This window comes from Prinia subflava, chromosome 4, assembly GCF_021018805.1.
Source record: "Prinia subflava isolate CZ2003 ecotype Zambia chromosome 4, Cam_Psub_1.2, whole genome shotgun sequence".
Classification (NCBI taxonomy): domain Eukaryota; kingdom Metazoa; phylum Chordata; class Aves; order Passeriformes; family Cisticolidae; genus Prinia; species Prinia subflava.
In genome coordinates, this window is record NC_086250.1 from 29,469,303 (window position 1) to 29,491,269 (window position 21,967).

Genomic DNA, 21,967 nt, shown 5'->3' on the forward strand with positions numbered 1-21,967 from the left:
ATTTTTTATTTTGTGAACTTGGAAGAGATAACTTTACTAGCACTTCTATTTCTCTTTAAGATTTTGAAAGAAAAAGATTTGGCTAATGAAAAATGTAAAACGACAGAGCTCCAGGAAATAAAGAGTAGACTTGAAAAAGAGAGCACCAAGCTGGGTGAAGAGCTTAGAGCCTGCAAGCAAGAATTTGAGAAGGTACCTTGAGACAAACTAAGTCTTCTTCATGTGTTTGGTTATCTGATGAGAAATATGTGTCTACTCAGTAGATATTATATGGAATAGCTTAACAAAGATAGTTGCTGTAAATATTGGTATTACAGGTAAGGGAACCAAAGCCCAGATTTTATTTAGCTTCCTCAGCAATGATGTCTTAGTTGGTGGTGATCCTTGAGCACCAGGGCCTAGTGAGCCAGGTTGTCTTAGCTTCAGGATGGGTTGTATGTCCTGGCTTTTCTTGAGTTCCACTGTAAATTCACTCTGCATACCCCTGCTTGACTATTCTGAAATGAAAAGCTGTCCAAAATAGTCATGATGGTGAAGTTTTCCTAGATATTCTAGTCACATCTGGGACTTCTCAAGGATGCCTGGTAGAGTTGAAACTTCCTTAGTGTTGTTTCTTAAAATGTCTTAAAAAGTCACAGTTGGGGAAGCCTCATAAAAGGCAAATGTCAGGAGCCTCATAAAGGACAAACTCTCTTCCAAAATCATAACAATCAGTTGAGCTCTCTAAAGGGTAAAAGTTGGGAGGATTTAGTGAAATAATTTTTAGTCTTCAGTGAGATTGACTGTTTCTTGCCATACTCTACATGTTCTGTTTTTTAGTCTCTATAAAAACTAACATTCCTAAAAGGCTGCAGTTTGTATTTTCCGTAATGTACTACTAGCAGTTACATTTGCATTTGTTAAGCACACTTAGTTTAAATTGTTGCACAAGTATAAATAGAGGTACAATTCCATATACACGAATAAAAAGAAAACAACATGATAACTTCTGACCTTCAGATGTTCTTTTGTTCTCCGTTGTTTAGAAAATGGTCTGTAAGTTTTAGGTATAAGTCTGTATTTTGTTTCTCTCGGGGACTCTGCTTGGGGAAAGGTATTCTAATTCTTCTTGTTCCTAAAATCTCTATTCTAAAGAATAAATTTTATGAAGATGTAAAAGGTGTGCACACCAATATCAGCTTAATAGTAATTTCTTCATCTCCCTACAAGCAATCAGACTGAAAGTCTCCTAAAGACTTAAATTCTGTTTCTCACCTCCTAGCAAGGAATGGATGTATATGTTTTTGTTAGCCATCCTCTTGTTCTGAGGATGTGTTCTTTTCACTGTCCTTGGTTTGGTTTTAATTTGTAATGTGAATTTTGATTGATGGAAAATGGTCCACCCCTATTAGTCTGTTAGTACCTATATGCTTGGCTGTGTAATTTTAAGAAGAAAGGTTTCTATAAATTAAACTAAGTATTCTACTTGAATTCAGTTACAGAAGAACAGGTAAAGCCATTATTTATATCATCCAACTTATTTAAAATGCAGCAATTTTTTATACATTGAAGATTAATAAAAACTATCTTTCTTCCATCAGCATTCAATTATACATTGTCATTATGAAGTTTTTAACCTCATTATTGCATCCAGAGAACAATATGAACTAAATTTTAGAACAGTACCTAGAAAATAACAATGGATGCATCTTTTCAAGGAATGGTAGAAAACAATTCAACAGATCTTCCTCCCTACTTTAGCAGAAACATGCATTAAAATGATTTTTAAAATTGAATGTTGATCATAATATAAGTTTAAAATCTTTGATAATGAAAATCACTGATACTTTGCTCTGTAAAATCATCCTTTCTTCCAGTGATAAAACTAAACATTATTGCTGTCCTCTCCTAGGAAAGGATTATAGTATTTTTGAATTTAAATCCATTTACACATTGTGTAAAGTGTTGCTATTTTAACTTTGAACTCTGTATCCTAACAGGAGGTGACAAATCTCAAGGATGCAAACCAGCTATTGATTCAACAGAAATTAGAACTGCAGGGCAAAATAGATAATGCGAATTCAATTCTGGAACAGGAGAAACAAAAGCATCAAGCTGTTAAAGATCAGCTGAAAAAGAGAGAAGAGGAGCTGAAGAAAGAATGTTCTGAAATTGAAGCCAAACTGGTTAGTATGTTAGAGAGAATGAGACTGCTGTTTTGTGAACATGCCTTTGAATTCTTCCACGGACAGAAAAGAAGCAATGGGTTTACATGAGTTTTTAAATGACAAGATCAAAAATCCTTGAGGCATTTAATGATATAGGAAAATTCAATGAGGTGACAGCCTTATCTAATAGAATATATTGATTAAAGTAGTGATTCTATTACAGTAAGATTCTTTGCCTCAATTAAATGTAGGGAATAGGGAAAGAATGCTTTGAAGCTTGTTTTTCATTTTTCCATTGTTTTTATAGCACACAGAGAAAAAAGACAAAGAAGAAGAAAAACGGAAACATGAGGAAAAGGAGACCAAGCTCACCATGCAGGTCACAGCCCTGAATGAAAACCTGGCTACCATGAAGAAAGAGTGGCAAAGCAGTCAAAGACGAGTGAGCGAGCTGGAGAAACAGACAGATGATTTACGTGGGGACAATGCTGTCTTGGAAGCAACAGTCCAGAATAATCAGGATGAGAGAAGAGCATTGCTGGAGAGGTAAGCTGTGGTCATGACTATGTGAAAGTGTAGTTTGAGAAATTAAATGGACTAAGAATGAAACTTGTTTGAGTTGACGTGGGATTCTGTGTTCATGCTTTATTTAAATCTGTATTTGTTCGTAGTGCCTGGACTGTGGGTGCTGTTTCCAGAGTGCAACCTTCTGTCATCCCTGCCAAAGCACAGCAAGAGGTTTTGGGAACCAACTGTGCTGTTTGTGATTGTTCTGTAGAAAATAAGGCAGGCTTATCAGGATCTTTACTTATCACAAAAGCCACAGCTCTGTGCTTGTTCTCAAAGATTTTTGTCCATCTATAAAAGCCTTCTGAATCCACTGGGCTACTCTGAGATTTCAGGTCTATAGGCTGTGGCTTCTCATCAGTTGTGTCAATCTTGTGAGGCCCGGCAGAGAGAACTTCTCTTACCTGAGCTAACTGTCCCTTTCCATCACTCTGAGGCTCCTGTGCCTTAACTCAGTTCAAATACATGCCCATGTCATCCTGAAGCCTGGAACAGACCCCTTAAGTAGCACAGAATTTGCATAGGAACTCCTAGGTGTGCCCACTACTCTGTGTTAGGAGACTGAACATATAACTGGATTAGATAGACTGAAGTTCACATAGGAAGCATTTTGTTCCTCCTGAAAACCTGCAGTCTTATTTTCTCCTGTCCTGCTGTTGTCTCTACAATATGTTTAAGTTTTAAGTAAGCAGAGCACTTTTCCTTCAGTCAGCAGGAGGCCTTGCAAGGCAGTGGGTGCTACCTGAATGCAGTGATTTCCAGGGTAGAGGAAACACCTGTAAGACAGGAAGCTTTTTTTGTCCTTACTTACTGACATGTTTTGTGAAGGCAGAGGGGAAAAATGGTTTTGGTACTGTCAAGCTTGGTGATTTGACTTTTGAGCAGTAGACCTTGGAAAAGGATGGGATTGATTCAAGTGAGATCCTCTTTCTTTGGCAATCCCTTGCTGTACTCTGTTGAACTCATCCAGTAGCTGTTTACAGCTTGGCAGAAAAATACCCTTTGAAATATGGCTTTGAGCAGCTAACTGAGTTTCAGCTGCTGGGACGTGGCCTTGATAGAAGAAAAAGGTTTCTTTTCTGCTCTTCTGCCTGACCTGATCTGCAGCAACTGGTTTGCAAGAGTGTCCTGTTGCACAGGGGTATTGATCAGGGCTTGCTGTTGAGAGACTGCATTCAGCACTGTCCCTGTTTTGGGGCATAACTCCAGGTATTGAGAAGCTGCAGATACTTAGGAGCAATGCCAGTATAATCTTTAACTGATTGTTACAACAGAATGTTTTCCTGCTTAAGGCATCCAAGAACTTTTCAGAGCAAGGATTATTTTGGCTGGATTTTATGTGGGTAACTTCTCAGACTGATGACCGACCCAAAAGACACACAGTTTACATTGTCTTAAATGCTTTGAGCTTACGATTTATTATTTTACCTCAGGTGTATAAAAAGTGAGGGAGAAATTGAAAAGCTTCAAGCCAAACTTGTAGAAATGAAGAAAAAGCTGGACAATACAACTGCTGCAATGCAGGAACTTGGCCGAGAAAACCAGTCATTGCAGGTATAATTTGATTTGAAGCTATTAAACCTGTTGGTTCTCTGTCTGGGACCTTAGGAGAATTTCAAATTTGTGTCAGATTAGTGGTGGGTTGCCTTTCTAGAGTGAATTAAGATGTTATGTTTGTGGTGTGTGGGGGTTATACTTCTGTCTGTGTGTTATTAAATCTGCTTATAGTTTTGAAGCTTGAAAGGTTGCCTCTCTGAACAAACATAAGCCCTCAGTGTCGTGACAGAATTGGTGCTTTTATTTTGCAATGGGTAGTGTATGCTGTTGAAATAGAGGATATTAGAGGGAATTACACACGCAATTTTTAAAATACCTGATGCATTTTTAACATCTTCTGTATAGATCAAACACACACAAGCTCTCAACAGGAAGTGGGCAGAAGACAATGAGGTACAGAATTGTATGGCCTGTGGAAAAGGCTTTTCGGTGACAGTAAGAAGGGTAGGTGTGTTCTACTCTTGTGTCTGTGGTGATTTTCTTTTTTTATTGTTTTCAAACCCTGAGATGGGATATGGACTTCAGAAAATGGGCTGAATAGTGCTGTGATCTCAAGACATCTCAGAATACAGCTACTGTTTGAAGTGCCTTAACATATTAAAAATAATGGCTGTGGATCTCACTTTATTCATGATTCTTTTTCCATTCTAACAGCATCAGTTTATAAACAGTATTAAAATGCTTCAATCCCCTAAGCAAGCAGGCAAAATTACACTGTTGTAAGCATATTTACAGAAAATATATTTATAACTAATCTGAACTAGATTTATGGGTATAAAAGGAATGTAAATTGGTTGAAATTAGGTATGTGTGAAAATGAGGCATCACCATGGTGTGTGACTATACATTTGTAAACGTGGAACAGAAGAAACAACGGGATGTGTTTTAGGTCTGTAGTCCGACCTTGCTTGAAAAACTTCTGTGATCAGCTGTTAGCATCAATTGGCAGGGTCTGCCCTTCATCCAGAGATGAGCACACCTCCAACAAGTGACTTGGCAATGAAGTAGATGAGGGATATTTGTGAAGTTCATTTTTGCAGAGCTTCCTGATGCAGTCTTAGGTGATTCCCCCTGGCCTGCACTATTTTTGTGATGTTCTTTGGGTAGTCTTTGAACAAAGACTGCTTGATCCTTTGATTCAAGGATACTTCTCAATGTGAAAGCAGGTAATTATATATAAGAAGAATATATTTCATGTGACCAGAACAAGTTCAAGAGAACAAATTCAAGAAGAGGATCAACTTAGCCATCTATTTTCTGAAACTGGTATATTCTCTTGACTCAGAGAAGCACTTCTGAATGTTTTACTCTTATACCCTTTAGAGGATTTACTCAAATGACCTTCTCTGTGCTATGTAGCTGCCAATTAAAAATTACGACTCATTTTTGAAACATGAGAGTTGATTTGGCTGAGAGTTGACTTGACATGATAGTGATCTCTATTAGTGATCACTGCTCTGTCACGGATGTTGAGCATGTATGTTTCTTCTCTTTTGCAGCATCACTGTAGACAGTGTGGAAATATCTTTTGTGCTGAGTGCTCAGCAAAGAATGCCTTAACTCCTTCTTCCAAGAAACCTGTCCGAGTCTGTGATACTTGCTTTAATGACTTGCAAGGATAACTGGCTATCGTGAGTGACAAAGAAATGTTACACTAAAATTTACTATTTCTGTTGATGCACTTCATTCAGCACTCAGACTACTATTCAGTTTGGACAATGATTGTACACTTGGCAAAATCTAGTATATTTTAAAATGTTTATTGATACCAAGCAAAACTATTGTATTTTTTTGTGAGACATGGGCTCAGATCATCCATAGCTTACTGACATTAATCATGGAAAGAGCTTTTATGTCTAGATTAGAAATACCCAGTTATTTGTAAATAAAGTTTAAACAGAGGAGTAACAATGTATTTTTTTATCTTTTATTTTTTTGTTCAAGAGAAAAAGCATTTATGTGATACTGAAGTTTATTCTTGTTTCCTTCAAAGAAAAAGGAAGATGCCAAAACTTGTGAGGATTTTATGTATCCAGTGTTGCTGTAAAAACATAACTAATTGTTGCATTTGATTGCATATCTGATGGTCTTTATAACATCTTGTGATTTGGGGTTTTTTTTATCTCTCTTGTTCTTGAATTTTTCTCTTTAAAGTTTGAACTCCACAGTGAGGAAAATGGCTGGACTCAACTTCAATTCAGTTTTATTTGCCCACTTGTAGTATCAGCACCCAAGTCCTTACCCAATACAGCCCTTGGGTGCTGGAACATCTTTACACACACTGTATTGCATAGTTGGTGTGTGAGTGTGTGTATCTCTCTGAGAGAGTATGTGTGAACGAATGAGGAGACAAAGTTTATCTGGCATTATAGCAATATTATGGGATACATTATAATATTGCATCCATAGTGATTGATTTCACTTTTACAAATTTGGTTGACATGTTTTAATATTCAAGAAAGCCTTACTTGTGGGTTTTAAAAAGCAAACAGAATGCTGTGTTGCACTTCTCTGCCCCTCCCCATACCCTGGAAGCAGAGAGGTCACTGCTGTTCTGAGGGACATGCAGACCTTCCAAACCAGGTATCCAACTAAGAAAAAGTGTTTTTTGAGACAGCTGTAGTTTTTCTGGCCTTTTCTTTTGTCCCTTCCATCAGCTTTTGGTGGAAGAAGCTGAATTTCTGCTACACCTAACAAACCTCACTTTTCCATTACTCCATCTGACCCCCGTTAACAGGGGCTCTAAAGTGTTATGTTAGTTATGTGATTTAGTCTGCTTAGAATGGAAAACTGGCTTTGTAATAAGCCAAGCGGCTTTAACTAAGAGGCCAAAATATATGACTATAAATATTTATTAATATTTTCTGTACTGGGAACAGACTTTCTTGTACAGTTCATGTAGGCTCCAAACTTCTTTTTTGTTGTCATTTTGTTTGCATCTCTTCATTTTTGCTTGCCTGTCTGTAACTTTTTTTCCCTTTGTATCTGGTATGTCAAAACCCTTAAGATTATTTCTTCTAAGCAGGGGTTATGCCTTCCAGTATTTAGGAATTTTTTGTCTTACATACCCTAATTGATGCTCAAATGCTTCAGTATCTCACCAAATTTTGCCAGCTGTTCAGAGAAAAAGGTTGTGTCCTGGACTCCTCTACTTCTTTCCTGAGGCAAGGAATCAAATTCTGTCACAATGATGGTAGCTCAGTCATCATTAGGAAGATTTATTTGCTTTTATCTAGTTCCAGCTCTATATGTGAATGAAGAAGTGTCTCCTTTATAAAAAATGTCTTGTCTTGATTAACTGTCAAGTGAAGAAACTTCACCCCTCTACTCCGGCAGTAGTGATCTATATGTTTCATATTCCCTTTTAACTTAACCAGCAAGTTCTACATGTGCACTGTCAAGGAATTTTCTTAAAATTCATCTCTTATTTCTCAAAAGCTAACTGAATGATGTAACTTGTTCTTGTCTGTAAAAGGGTTTGAGCTACAACTGTGGTTCGTACAAAACACTGATCTGCTTTTCTGGTTTGAACTTGAGAGTTACTTGCTCAAAAAAACCTAACTGCTGCAACAATTCCATATGAACAGAGCCTCTGGGCTCCCTGTTTCTCCTCATTAGTGTAACTGTTTGGCATAAGAATCTTTTGAATAGAAAGTACGAACAGAATCTCTGCCTCTGGGATTTTTTTTTTCTATTTATTTGTTTACTGAGAGAAACCAAAAATTTTTCTTTAGAGTCTTTGACTTTTGAAATGTGGGAAGAGTAGAGATATGACAGTCATGCTCTGGCCTAGATGCATTCTGCCCTTTTGTGTAACACACAAGAGCCTAGTGCTGTTCTTAGGGTGAAGGACAACCACATAGAACAGGAGGGATTTTGAGAGCAAAGGGAGAAGCTTCCCACAGCTGCCTAAGGTCAAAACATGTGAGGCAGAGGCAGATGGAGATCTTTCAGGAGAACTAGGAAAGTGATTAGAAGATTCAGTTGTGTTTAGGCCTTTTGATTGGGAACATGTGAAAGCTCAGGAGAGACTTCTGCAGTGGTAGAAGCTCTGGAAGGGCTATTCTTAATTCAGCCTTTTGGGATGCCATTGTGTAAAGACGAGGAGAGTCACCCTTTTCAGCAGGCTGCTGAAGCAGTTCTGCAGTTGGTTGACTGCAGATCACACCTTGGTGTGGAGCTCTTCAGCTTCAGGGACAAACCAGCTTGATTTTTGAAAGTTGCTTTTTCCTGGCCAGTTTGTATAACCAGATTTTTGAGGGGATGGAAATGCCTTTTGAACATACATTTGTAGAAACAAAATCTGGAGGAACAGTGGGGTAGAAACTTTCATGCTCGAGCTTTGATTCTGCAGCTTTTCACTGAAGTGAATTTATGACTCCATTGCTGAGTCTTATGGTCCTCCTTTTGTACTTGTAATTCTTAGTGCTGGTCTGTATTTGTTGACAAATTGATGGTATACTGACTCTGTAGTACTTGGCTTCACTGCCAGGTTGGAAGCTGTGTTCAGGCTCAAGAAAATATCCCATAATAAGGGAAAGTGGAAGGTGAAAAGCTGTGAATTTACAAATATGCTTGCAGAGTCTGACTGTTTTGATGGGCACGTTTCAGGAGGAATGTGGGCTTTTTGTTCCCCTGCCTTAAAATCTAAGTAACAGGAAAACCAAGTAAAAAGCCTAGTGACTTTTACCACAGTAAAGGATTCCAGGCAAAACAGTTTAATTCACTGATTTTTCAGACTGCGGACACAGGAACAGGGGGGAAAACTAATAAAATGGCAGAGTCTTGGAGAGAGACTGAGTCTTGGAACTGGAGGATGCACAGTGATGTGTTTTTACAGCCTCAGGCAATAGACAGATTGCTCTGATTCACTGAGGAGTGGCCATTATAGAGGAAGAGGTGACAATAATGGCAAAACCAGCACTCAAACCAGTAGGTTTATGGGATTCTCATGCAGCCTTTGATCACTAGTCATTACTATATCATAAGGAATGGGACAGTGAAGTGTGGGCTTTGTTCCTGAAACTGTCCCATCTGCAGATACTCCATCCACATTCAGAATTGCTGCCGAAAGCAGAATGTGAGAAATCAGCTGCTTCATAGGCAGAGACAAGCTACAGGAGCTTTTGTGAATGTGTAAAGGATGGTCTTACTAAGAGTAGGAGAGGTTCTTTTAACTTCCTGGAGACACCACCTCTCATCCCAGTCAAAGACTCACAGTCCATTGCATTTTTTGCCTCACAAATGCCAAATCCTACTGTTCCATTCTAGCCTCATATCAGCAGTACTGGAGACAGGTAGCATTGCAGAGGTCAGTGGCAGGCTTTTGATCTTAGCTGGCTCTGCCTCACTGTTACTTATTTCTTCTCCCCGGGTACTCCATAATGTAATCTTCCCCCTTCTGCAAAGGTTGAATGAAGAGGATAAAAGTAATGAGTCACAGTAGGAAAAGTCTGTCTGGAGATGAAGAGACAAAAGGAATTTTCTGCTGCAGCTTCCAACAGAGGGAAGAGGTTTAGAGGGATCTCACTTTTCAGCTGGCTTCATTTTCTGGCACAAGAATCCAAGGCTGTAGGGTGAAATGTGGGTTTTTGCCTGTTTTTGGAAGGTGTCAAGTAACCAAGTTGTCATGGAGTGTGGAGTGCGAGGTACACAAGAACAATGAGTAACTACTTTTGTTGGCTTTGGGACCATTAGGATTGTTTGTGAATCCTCACTGGAAAAGATTTCTTATTAGTGAAGCAAGAAGGGATTTGGGAGCAGAAGCATGAAGTAACCTCTCCGTGTTTGTATTACATGAGCCAGAACAACTGAGCTTCTTATGCTTGATGAAGGAGAAGAGAGGGACCTGGAAAACTCAACTGCTTTTCTGGATTGTTAAGTGTCAGCTAACCATGGAGTGGAAACAAATGCTTGTTGCAAAACTTAAAAAAAATTTATGGCCAGTACTCAGTGATGGACAGAAAAATGCTGGAGCTGAAGTTCAAATAGAATCTAAACTGTGCCAAGAAGAATGATACCATGGTTTGAGCATGTTGAAACTAATAAATTACTCTTCAGGTACCACCCCTCCAGCTCTCATATTCTCAAAGAACTAGGAAACAACCCTGTCATTTGCACTGTGCACTTTTTGCTGTCTAAGAGAATCTACAGTAAGTGGAATGGCATCACGTGCATTGCATGTGTTAGCTGTAGTCATCAGACAGCAGGTTTATAATCAGCTGAAGTTTTCACTGTATATATTTGGCCCTAAGGAGAATTGCACTCACAGTTCCTGTTACCAAAAACACAATCATCATCTGAGAGCACTCATAAACAAAAACCATGTTAGTCACACACATATCTTTGTAGAACTTAATTTGAAGATTATTAAATGAGAAAAAAATGAATTTTATATATTTGCAAGGATCTTGCCAGTTGTCCATTTCTTTGGTTTTGAAGTCTTGACGTCAGCATCCCTTTTAGAGTAAGTTTAAAATTATTGTCCAAACACAGCCTCTCCGAAAGCACTAATTGATGTACTTTTCAAAAACACCTAAAATTATATATAAGTCCTGCCAAGGAAATGTGGTTTTTGAGGTATTTTTTCTGTTTCTTTTTAAAGGGACACTGAATAAAAAAGTTTGCATGTTTAGAGAGAACAGTAGATACCACTTATGTTCACAATAATGAAGAGTGCAGATACTAGGTAATGTAATAAACTCTGCCTATTGTCTGTAGCTCTCCACATACTACTCACTCACTGTGCAGTGGATAGAGAAGTGTCTGTGCATTTAGAGATTGAGGAAGCCCCACTACCCTTTTGGATCAATGTTGTATGAAAGCATGAGCCTGGAAGGCACATTTTCCAGTTTTCCCTTCCTCTGTGACTGAAACCTAACACTAAAACCAAATTTGTCTGTATTTCCTGCTTTTTTTTGGGTAAAGAGGGCTGGGAAAAGATGTTCACTGTTATATGTCAACAGGTCAGTGCTGGCAGGTCCAGGCTGTTGCTGTTGGCTTTATGGCAAAGGCCTCCATTGTATGATGCTGGAGCTTGATTCCTGGCACAAAAAGGATGTTTGAAAGAGCTTCTCACTGGGTTAGCAAACACCAGAACTTTTTATAGGAATATGTCCAAAATACTGCTCGTATAGAAATAGTCACTTTTGTAAGAAAAGGAAAAAAGTCACAAAAAAGAGTCACACCCCTCACCCCCTGATTTGATGCCATTACATAAGATTTAATTTAAGCTACCTCTCAGTGTGAAATTCAAACATTAGGTAAGTTTAATAAGATTTTCTCACTGTCATGTTATGTAAAAGTTACAGTGAATGCCAAAATTGCAGAAGTTTATCACCAAAAAGGAAAATAGTCAAGTCTTTCTTTTTTTTAAATGTGCATATGAAAATATCCAACAGTTTCAAGTTCTTGTAAATTCTCTTAAAATATTTTAACTTCTGTAGTTTCAACCTTGCAATCTAGCTGCTGGACAGGAAATAAGTTATAACCACAAGTTTTCATAATTATGGTCTGCTAGGTAAAACCAATTTTGTATGGAGCTTTGTTGTTTGGATACAGACAGCCTCAGTCACCAAATGTACCATTCATCTGGTTGTGGTTTTTTTTCTTCAGTACTCGAGGTGTGAACTTTATGAATGGTGTTCTGTAATGGATGCGTGCCACAAATTACATGGTCTCATTTGCCTCTTTTCTGACTTTTAATGATCTGTTTATTATTGCAGATGTGAATATTGTTCATACAGCTTAATTTCTGTATAATTGTATAAAACATAAATGGAAAAAATACAAGTTTTTACTTGTTATTTAGAAGTAATGTATTATAAAAGACTTATGTTGCAGTTTTACTTACAGAGTACTGTACTTCTAACCTGGTTGCTACCATCTTGGTAGCATCTATCTATCTTGTAGATAGATTTTTTTTGCATGAGTCTGTTTTGGTTTTTTATTTCTTTTTAATTGAAGTTTTATTCTCTTTAAGTTCTATTTTCAGTGTTTGTGTTTACTACTTGTGATCATGTAGTTGTGCCTTACATTGTGAAAGAATTTAGTCCAGTGTGCACTGTAATTCTTAAACTCTGTGATCTGGAAGGTGGCTGTGGATTTGAATGGAAAGGTGACACCATGCATCAACGGGTTCTGTATAAACTATGATGAATTGTTGCTGAAATGTAATTTTTGTTTTATAATCTGTTAAAGGAATGATTATTATTAATAATAATAAAAAAATTAGACCTTTCTAGTAGACCAGGTGATGTCATTCAAAACAACCTTGCCCATTTCAGACCGCAAAGCTACTTTGAAATGGTGGATATATAGTTTTACAAATTAACTGTAGGGAAGCCACACATGTAAGAACAGGCTAAATGTTCCAGTTTCTTAGACTTGCAGGGAGCTTCAGCAAAGGCTTTCACATTCCTGAGGACACAATAATAATGTGTCTAAATCTGTTTTTTTCACAGGTTAAATTCAGAGTAGTTTTTCCATTCCCAATAACTGTGCAAGGCTGCTAAGTATCCCACATTCAGTGAAAATCCTTCTGTCACTGGCTGTGTTCTGACATCATATTTGATGCAGCTGGACAATTGGCATAACTGGAAGACTCAAAATAGCACTTGTGTAATTTTTTAGACCAATAAAGGTCTCACTTGTGAAATGGAAAGCTCTTTCAGGGTGGAACTGTGTTGCCAGATGGTTAATGTGGGAGATCAGCCACTGTTGAATTGTGGAGGAACAACCGAACAACCCATGTTTAGCTGTTGAAGCAGGGGCTCTGTGTAGATACAGAGAAAGAGGGAGAGGAGAGGTCTCCTCTGAAAGGCAGTGTGAATTGGGAAGTCAGTTTCTGCCTCAACTGCTTCCTGAGATACCTTTCTCTTGACTCAGAAGAGCTTGTGTCTCCATGTCTATTAAACTTGTGTCTCCATGAAGACAAGCCCATGTGTAAGTACTTCCTTCCCCTGGGCTGTCCTCCTTGGAGACATGCTGGAATGACTGCTTGTCTGGTAAAGTGAGTAGACCTGGCTAAAGGTTGTTTTGGTAAAATTATACAAAGTGAAAAATACTCTCTTCTGCTAGCACACAAAGAGCAGACCTTAGTCTGTCATGTGTGACTCCTCAGGGCTTGAAATCTCCTTGTCCCGTCAGCACTGGTTTCAGGGTGCTGTGAGGTTCTGGTGAGCTCTCGGTGTGATGCAGTGTGCCGAGCATGGGGAGGTGGTGCACAGCTGTGTCAGCCAGGCTGTGGCGAGGCGTTGGCAGCTGGTGTGATGCCCTGGTGCAGATCTGTCTGCACTCAGTTCTGCCCTCCTGCTTCACGCGTTCACTGTTTGGCGTGGAGCCTGAGGGCTGTTCTTTCCTGGGAAGCTGTGACGAAAACTTGATGATAGACACAGAGGAAGAGCAGGAATTTGTATCTCGAGAGCACCGGACCAGGTAAGTGCATACAGATGTATGCGTATATACACACACTCAGTATAAATGCAAAAAACATCTTGTGATATTGTAGATTAGTGGGTAGAGACACATAGATATCAGAAGCTATGGCTACACAATTCTGATTTAATGAAATTCATTAATACAGTTTGAATGATGCAATAACCCTTCTAAACTTCTCTGGTGAATGAGTTGTGCTTACCAACACGGGTTTTTCTCTGTCATGCTTTCTGGGAGATGACAAGCTCTATTAAAGCTTCCCTGGATGGCAAGAACCTTCCCTAGGTGAACCTAAGAAGCATCTAGGAGCGATACATTTGTTGCATGGCTCATTCCCCTCCTCCGGTTTATTAATATGTGGTGTGGTCTACGCACCATACTTCTGTCAGGTCAGAAATCTGTTAGCTTCAGAGACCTAAGGCATTCTGAAAGAAGTAACTATATTATAACCACAGTGGTCTTCCACTGGCTCTGTCAGTGCAGTGCTGACATTATTAAATTTCAGAGGATTCAACAGGGAAGCAGAAAGCAGTGCTTTTCTTGGTTTTGTGTTGTGTGGTGTAATTGAAGGTTGCTGTTTCTATCTGTGATATCCATGCTTTCTGTAAAAAGAAAAAATATATGTAAACCAAGAGAATCTAAACAATTTCCAGTAGGTTAGATGCATAAACACCTAGAACCTTTAGTTTTATTCTCTCTTCAGGCTTGTGCACATAATTGCTGAAGGAAACACGAATTATCCCTCAACTGATACTCTCCCAGTTGTTAGGCCACTACATGCTGCTGGGGCCAGGGATTTCCAGTGAATATTTCCATTTTGGTTGGAAGGTAGTATTTTAATGCTCTGCTTGTAATGGTGAAGTTTGTTGCAGGCTACTTCACCCTTTTCTGTGTAATGGTTAATAATTAGCTTAGTGCTGTCCCTGCAGTTTGGGTTCCCCATTTTTCTGGTCAAGACAGCTCCAGTTCTATCAGCATCACAAGTTCTGTCCCCCTCCAAGATCTGCCATGTGCTGCTAACTGAATTTCAGTTTCTATTGTCATGCTGACAGCATTCAGGTCTGTATTTGCTGTCATCCAGGTATGAGGACAGGGGTTGATGGAGAGATAATTTCAAATAATGAACTTCCTTCTCTCTGCTAGTCCAGATAGTCTGGTCACAGAAGTTGAGTTGTCTCTGAATTACTGTGATTAGACATTGGACTAACCCTAAAAGGATTTATCCTTTGGACTGAAACCTTTAAAGGGCCCTTTCAACCCAGCCTATTCTATGATTCTATGACATTGAGAAGATGGTAGCCCTGGTATGAAGGCAGTTTCGTAAACAGAAGGTCATATCTCAGTAACAGGAGAAAGTAATGACTTCTTGAGTGGACAGCTATTCCAAGTACCAGCCAGTGACTTGAAAATGGAAAAAAATCACTCAGTGCTTCTCTTAGAAAGAGTCTCCCACCATTTACTTGTAAGAATTAGTATTAGTGTAGTCAAATTTCTGTGCATTAGGTATTAGAGGGAGAAATTCAACTTATATGAGAAAGCAAAATACTGCAAAGTGCCTGACACACTTTCAGATGTTATACACAGCGCTGTTACTAGAAATGTGACATGGTGTGAAAATGAGGGGTAAATTTATATAAAAGTGGAATTAATCATACCATCTGTTCAGTCGTGTTGTGAATAGATGAGCATGAGACAGTTTTCTGGTCTGAATACTACTGCATGCGAGTTGGGTGTAGGGGGGATTGTTTTGGTGTTGACTTCTCTGGAGGGGCTGACCATCCTCTGTGACACAAGAAATGGATTTTTTTTGTTTTAGCAATCAGAATTGATAATGTTTTTTGACAAGAATATGACCTGCTATCAACCCTGATAGAAAACTGGAACACGTTCAGCAGTAAAAATTCTGTAACAAATATGTAAGCCAGAGCACTGGGGTGTTATTTTGTTTTGTTTTAGTTTTGGTCAAGTGTCACAACTGTAAGAGATTGTTGTCACAGCATGAGCATTTTTAGGCTGCCACCCTCCTTTAGGGAAAGCAGACTTGTGTAATTAGAGAAGAAAAGATGTGTTACCTACCTTGGCAGTCTCTGTCTGAGCTTGTAGCAAGAAGACTGCTATGCTCTGCCGATACCTGTTCTCGTGCTGAATCAGAAATGCATTTCGCAGGCTGAAGACTGTGGAAAAATGTAAAGAAGTGATATAAATGCACCTCATACAACTGTCAGTCCAATTTTATATCACGTTGATTATAATCAAAGAAATTATATATGTAAGCATCTTTTCTGATTTCTAAAAGGACAATTGCACCCTCATAGAGTGAGTTAATTTTGTTGTGTAGGAAGCTTTATTATTTCGAAGTTAATTCTACTTGCATTTTTCTTTTTAGTTGCTTCATCATGGTGCAGCTAAGGTGCTTTTGAGTCTACCTGAGGATCATTATGAAATATTTTCCTTCAAATATTCTCTAACTGAAATTAGAGAAAAACAAATACCAAAAACTAATAAGAGAGGTCCCGTTTTTTATTTTATTGAAGTAAGTCTGTATGGTGGCTGGCACATGGGGAAGTGGCTGCACTCGGGCTGGTGCTGGCTTTGGGTTCTCCCTGGGCATGTGCCTGAGCTGGTGCTCCTGGGGATGCCCTGGCTGGCTGCTGGCAGCCAGGCACATGGTGCCTCTGTTTCCTACCAAACTTTTGTTCCTGAGGATGACTGTGAGCATCATGTAGTGTGTTTCTCTGCAAGGGGACAAAGTGACACCACTGTCACACATCTGCAATAAAGGGGGGGTGCTTAAGTCCCCTAGTGATTTTCTGATCAGAAAGTATGTTGCTGCTTACAAGCTTCAGAACTGGATTCCTACTATTATATTTACATGTAAAGTTACATTTCTTGTACAAAATAATGGTGTTTGCAGATAGTTCTGCTTTTAGGATACCTTCCTGGTGTTATGAATACACCATTTTATCTTCTATCACTTCACTAATGCGTAGAAGGCTTTGGACAAGAATTATACTACATAATTATCCTGCCTACTGCCAAAGGGGTATTTCTAGGATATTGCAACATAAATTTTTTTTCTAGTACTTGCATTGAGCTTTGTTTATTTTCAAAATTATGTCAACCCTCAGCAAACTAATGGATGCCAAAGTACTTGCTAGATCAAAACCCAGGATTTCATATTTGATTAATGTGATGGATCACATGACCTTTCTGAGAACATGCTAACTAATCTTCTAGTGCCACCAGTAACAAAAGTCTCTTTGAGACTGCAGATATACTGGCAACATTCCCCAAGGTCACACATTCCAGACAATATTAAATATTATTTTTTCTCCCGCAAAGGGACATTTTCTGTTGATATTGGAGTTTTTGCTTGTTGTTTTACACAGAATGGTGAGAATCTGAACTTCAATCTCCCTATGGTAATTTTTCTCACTGTTTTTATTGTGCCTCACCCCAAGGGGTCCCAGAGTAGGATGGAACTTCCAAGGTGTTATAAGACTACAAGTGAGTAACAGAGACTGCCATGGCTACATCTGTAGTAAAGCTGGTAAGAATATATGGGAGGGAAGTCAAGCAATGAGGCCAAGGGTGCAGGGAAGGGTCATAACCAGTGGACAGAGTCTAGGCTGGAATGCAGAAGGCAGCTTTTTCTATTCTGATGATTGCAGCTGGATCACAGAGATAGAAAGAACCTGATTAGGAATTTATGGGAAAGGCTGGTTTGGAAAAAGAAAAAAAAACCCAAAAATATTATTTCCCTCTCCATTATGGTTTTTATGGTCAATCTCTTAGGTGCAAACTGGAGGGTGGCTGCACTGCCTTCTGCAGCACCCAGGAGCTGTTGGCCTTGCATTCAGCCTGAGCTTATGTGGGATGTGGGGTTGCCCTCCTCTCCATCCTGCAGTCAAGAAGTGGCTGATACCTTTGCTCCATTTCTGCTGGTTTGGTAGGGGGACTTATTAGGCATGCAGACAGTGTCTGGAACATGTTTAAAAAAGGTTATTATTCTTTGTGTTTATCTCCTTATCTCATCTTCAGTAATTTGCCTTTTATTGCCTACCTTTATATCCTCTCAGCATTGATGCTGAATGCTAAATAGTCTGGGTGAATGTATTTCAAAGTTATTGTAAATTTTACAGGCTCTAGATTTATTTTCCATATCTAGTACTGTAGCTCTGTTAAGCTTGTCCTCCCAGTCTTTAGGAAATGACCGTGGAGCCCAGAGATTTGTATTTATTTTCATTCTCTTTGATGGAGGAGACTCCTGTGATCTTGGCAGTGTTAGATTGAATCAATGAATCATTAAGACTGGAAAACACCTCCAAAATCATTGAGTCCAGTCTGTTTGAATACCACTATGTCAGCAAGACTGACATAAGCACTAAGAGCCACCTCCAGTCGTTTCTTGAACACTTCCAGAGGTGCTGACTCCACCACCTCTCTAGGCAGCCTGTTCCAACCCTTAACCATCCTTTCTGTGAAAGAATTCTGGTATCCAGCCTGAACCTCTCCTGATGCAGCTTAAGGCCATTTCCTTTTGTCCCATCACTGGTTACCTGGGAGTAGAGGCCACCCCGCCCCTGGCTACAGCCTCTTTTCAGGTGACTGTAGGGAGTGATGATGTCACTCCCTTTTCCCCAGGCTAAACACCCCCAGATTCCCCAGCCACTCCTTTTAAGACTTACACTTGAGATTCTTCCCCAGCTTCACTGCTCTTCTCTGGACACACTCTGGATTCTCAATGTCTTTTTTGTAGTGAGTGGCCCACAGCTGGACACAAAAATTGAGGTGTGACCTCATCAGTGCCAAGTACAGATCTCTTCCCTAGTCCTGCTGGCCACATTGTTGCTCATACGGGCCAGGATGTCATTGGGCTGCTTGGCCACCTGGGCATACGCTGGCTCATGTTCAGCCAGCACCCCCAGGTCCTTTTCCTCTGGGCTGTTTTCCAGCCACTCTTCACCAAGCTCATGGTGGTGGTGTGACTGAAGTGCAGCACATGGCACTTCACCTCGTTGAATCTCATGCAGTTGGCCTCAGCCCATCGATGCAGCCTGTCTAGATCCCTCTGCAGAGCCTTCCTACCTCCCTGCGGATCAACGCTCTCCCCCAAATAAATGCCATCTATGAACTGACTAAGGGTTCCCTCACTCCCCTCATCCAGGTCTTTTATAAAGGTGTTAAACAGGACCAGCACCAATACTGAGCCCTGGGGAACATCACTGGTGACTGGCCACCAGCTGGATGTGGCACCGTCCCCCACTGAGGTGAGGTGTGTGAGAGCCTGCTGTGTTAGTGGCTCAGACCAAGGGGAGGCCTGATGTTTTATGCCTGCTCCCCAACCCAAAATCTGATTTGGTGTCTTCAGGAAGCTTGTTTCGGCAGGGTAAAGCTGGTCACTCTCTGGCACTCTCTCAGCCCTCCTTCACTCCACACCCAACTGCACAGCAGCAGGGATAGGAAGGTATTCCACAGTGATGCATTTGGATGTCTGAGAGCAAGGAAGCACTGCTGTATGGTGGGTGATTTCCTCTCAAGAGCTGGAGGAGATGTGAGTAGGAGCAGTAGCAGGAGGTAAATCTCCTCTCCAGCCTCCTTGAGAATGGCTGCTGTGTGTGTGGAAGAACACCCAGGAGAACAATGGAGTGGTACAGCTGAAAAAATGCTGCATAACTAGAATGGAACTGAACATGTTCTTGGGAAAGATGCCTGCGTTTGATAGAGCATATTAGGACAGTTAGGATGAGGGGAATGCTTGACCTGTGAGAAAGCAGCCACTGGAGCCTTGATAGCTCCTTTGGGGTGAATGGCTCACAGGTGACAGTCATGGTGTGTGAGTCACTGTGGCAGCAGGGGGCTGAGCAGTCTGAGGCAGCAGCTCCTGCCTTTCTGCAGCAGCAGGGCTGTGAAGCCAGGCAGGGCTGAGGTGCCGTGTTTGCACTCCAGGTGTCTGGGGGTGGCTGTGGGCAAACACAGCTCATCCTTGTGCTGCCACACAGACACTGCATTGACATGGCGTGTGTGAAGGCACTCGGGGCATGCAGGAACATACCTGTAACTTGGACGGGGTCAACATTTTTCAGTATGAGTCTGTCTAGTGGGATGGGCTGGTCTAGGACTGTGCAAAATCCTCCCTCTCTTATGAAGGACTGCAGCTCAGGAGTGAGGGAAGGACAAACGGGGATTAAGCTGGTGTCTGAGCCTCCATATTTCTGGGAATAGAAAATGAAGTTGGTTAGCGGGTTGTCTGCCATCTGCTCATGAAGTATAGGCACTAAACAATTTTAATGATGTGCTTTCTCTTATCAAAGATACAGAGATAGCTTATTTGTCTGAAGAATCTTAGAAAAACTGACTGGTACCTGGAGCTCTCCTGCAAGGTCACACTTTGCATTAAAAAGCTACAGAAGAAACACAAGTCCACAAGCAGAAGACAGTCATAGGCATTCCAAAAGTATTTCCCCCCCTTTCCCTCCTTATTTTAATAGCAGATTTTTTTTTCTCCACTCCTTGGGAGTAAGTTTCCTCATCTTCCCTCATGTATATGCACAAGACAGAATTCCCAGAGCTTCAGATGACTTGCAGCCCTTCACAGAAGGTTCACCAACACATGTATGTGGGACAACCCTCAAAGAGATTTGCCTAAGGGTACCAGGTCCAATGAATTTCTGCTTCCTTCACCAACTCTGTTGCTAAGGGATGGTACTGTAAGTCCAAAACATCTCACTGCATGTTTTCTCTATCTCCTTTCTCTCTAAAGCAGAACACCTACTTCTTAAAAAAAACCCCAAACCCCTATGAAATCTCACAGGTTCATTTAGACTTAGTTTACATCAGTTTCATAAACTTATTTAGCTAAATGCACCAGTTTCATAAACTTAGCTAAATGCAATCCTGAAGTGAAGCTTTAGAAATTTCAGGTCATCCAGTTCTTCTGTTGTCTAAATACTGTATAATCTATAGAACTCTATAGAATCATTCATCAAGAAACATTTTCTTAAAAGGAGTTGTTATATCTCAATTTTAAACTTGAGGAAATGAAGGCAAAGAGAGGGCAATAAGCAGTGTAGCCAATCTTCCATCATTTTAGACTTTCCCTGTTTTTTTGGGGGTTTTTTGTTTGTTTGTTTTTGTTTTTTGTTTTCTTTTTTTTTTCTTCTTTCCAATAGTTCTGATATCTCTGGGATAAAAGGTTCTCAGGTTGCAGCGACCATTAGAAAAAATCTTACATTCCTGAAACTTTTCTGAGCTTTAGGAATCCAGCACATCAGAACAACATATCAGGAAGATATTATGGTCTTGTAATTTAAATTCTGCCTGTAATAATGTTCATGTTCCATACTGAGCCTAGAAACAGGCTTCTGAATCAGTGTTATGGTTTGCTAGTCCCATAAGGAAGCATCAGCTGTTCTTCATGCTGATTAGTCATCCTGTATTTTTATCATTAGATCAATCTTCCAAAGTACATTCAAAATCCATCCAAAAGCTAAAAAATATAACTGCAACCTGTATATCTTTTTACATTATTACCTTTTTGTTACGTTTAATTTTGGTAATCAATAAGAAATCTTCAAATAAAAAGAGGTAGACATCAAGGAGTCTTGTGCTTTCTGAGAAAGAAAACAACAACAACAAAAAAAGAATGTTATGGTGTGATTATTTTAAGGAATTGGTACTTCTAAGATGAGGCACATCTGTGAATCTCTGTACCTTACAGAATGCTTTTAACAAAGAAGCCTTGTTTCCAATATAATTCACAACTACTCATCCTCCAGTCTGCATTCTCAAATGCACTAAATCATATGTCTCAGTCATTTTTGGCTACTAAATTTGTACTTTGTACCTCATTCTGATAAAACAACTACTTGCTTTCCAGGAAAAAGGACAATAAATAATCATAGACTACTCATCCTATTGGCAGCTTGGCTGTATCTCAGTCTCTCTCTGATAAACTATACAGTTGCTTTTTCTTTCCTGCACGTGTGCAAATGCTGTTACAGAGGTTCTTTCTGGACCTGCCATAACAATGTATAATTCTGTTAAGCTGTCTCTGGACACCAGGAGATTCAGGACTTTACCTACTAGCATCAGCCTCCCTTCATGAAGGAGAAGTCTGTTTGCCGAAGACAAAATGTTTTCACTGCTGTTTTCTCTTAAGTTTTGCTTCAAACACTTGACCCAAAAAAAAAAAAAAAGAGAGAGAGAGAGAGAGAATGGGGAATCAGGAATAACGGATGCTGAACTGGGAGGCAACCAGC

The 21,967-nt window shown here is 39.9% G+C and overlaps 2 protein-coding genes across 10 annotated transcripts in view; one reads left to right on the forward strand and one right to left on the reverse strand.

The window, feature by feature from the left end:
* Nucleotides 1–12,509, forward strand: part of EEA1 (early endosome antigen 1) — a 67,924-nt gene extending 55,415 nt beyond the window's left edge. For all 4 annotated transcript variants that reach the window (XM_063396336.1, XM_063396337.1, XM_063396338.1 and 1 more), the window contains 6 exons: nt 61–192; nt 1,980–2,165; nt 2,455–2,693; nt 4,148–4,268; nt 4,617–4,715; nt 5,771–12,509. In XM_063396336.1, the coding sequence (XP_063252406.1) occupies nt 61–192; nt 1,980–2,165; nt 2,455–2,693; nt 4,148–4,268; nt 4,617–4,715; nt 5,771–5,893 (900 nt within the window). In that variant the 3' untranslated portion in view covers nt 5,894–12,509. The remainder of the gene's footprint in view (nt 1–60; nt 193–1,979; nt 2,166–2,454; nt 2,694–4,147; nt 4,269–4,616; nt 4,716–5,770) is intronic.
* PLEKHG7 (pleckstrin homology and RhoGEF domain containing G7) overlaps nt 11,517–21,967 on the reverse strand; it is a 33,847-nt gene continuing 23,396 nt past the window's right edge. For 3 of the 6 annotated variants that reach the window (XM_063396344.1, XM_063396342.1, XM_063396341.1), the window contains 6 exons: nt 21,788–21,881; nt 21,240–21,319; nt 19,762–19,921; nt 15,783–15,880; nt 15,362–15,488; nt 11,517–14,308 (listed from right to left, as the gene is read on the reverse strand). In XM_063396344.1, coding sequence (XP_063252414.1) covers nt 15,369–15,488; nt 15,783–15,880; nt 19,762–19,921; nt 21,240–21,319; nt 21,788–21,881 — 552 coding nt within the window. In that variant the 3' untranslated portion in view covers nt 11,517–14,308; nt 15,362–15,368. Of the gene's footprint in view, nt 14,309–15,361; nt 15,489–15,782; nt 15,881–19,761; nt 19,922–21,239; nt 21,320–21,787; nt 21,882–21,967 lie in introns of those variants that run through there. The other 3 variants (XM_063396343.1, XM_063396345.1, XM_063396346.1) reach the window with 3 other exon arrangements.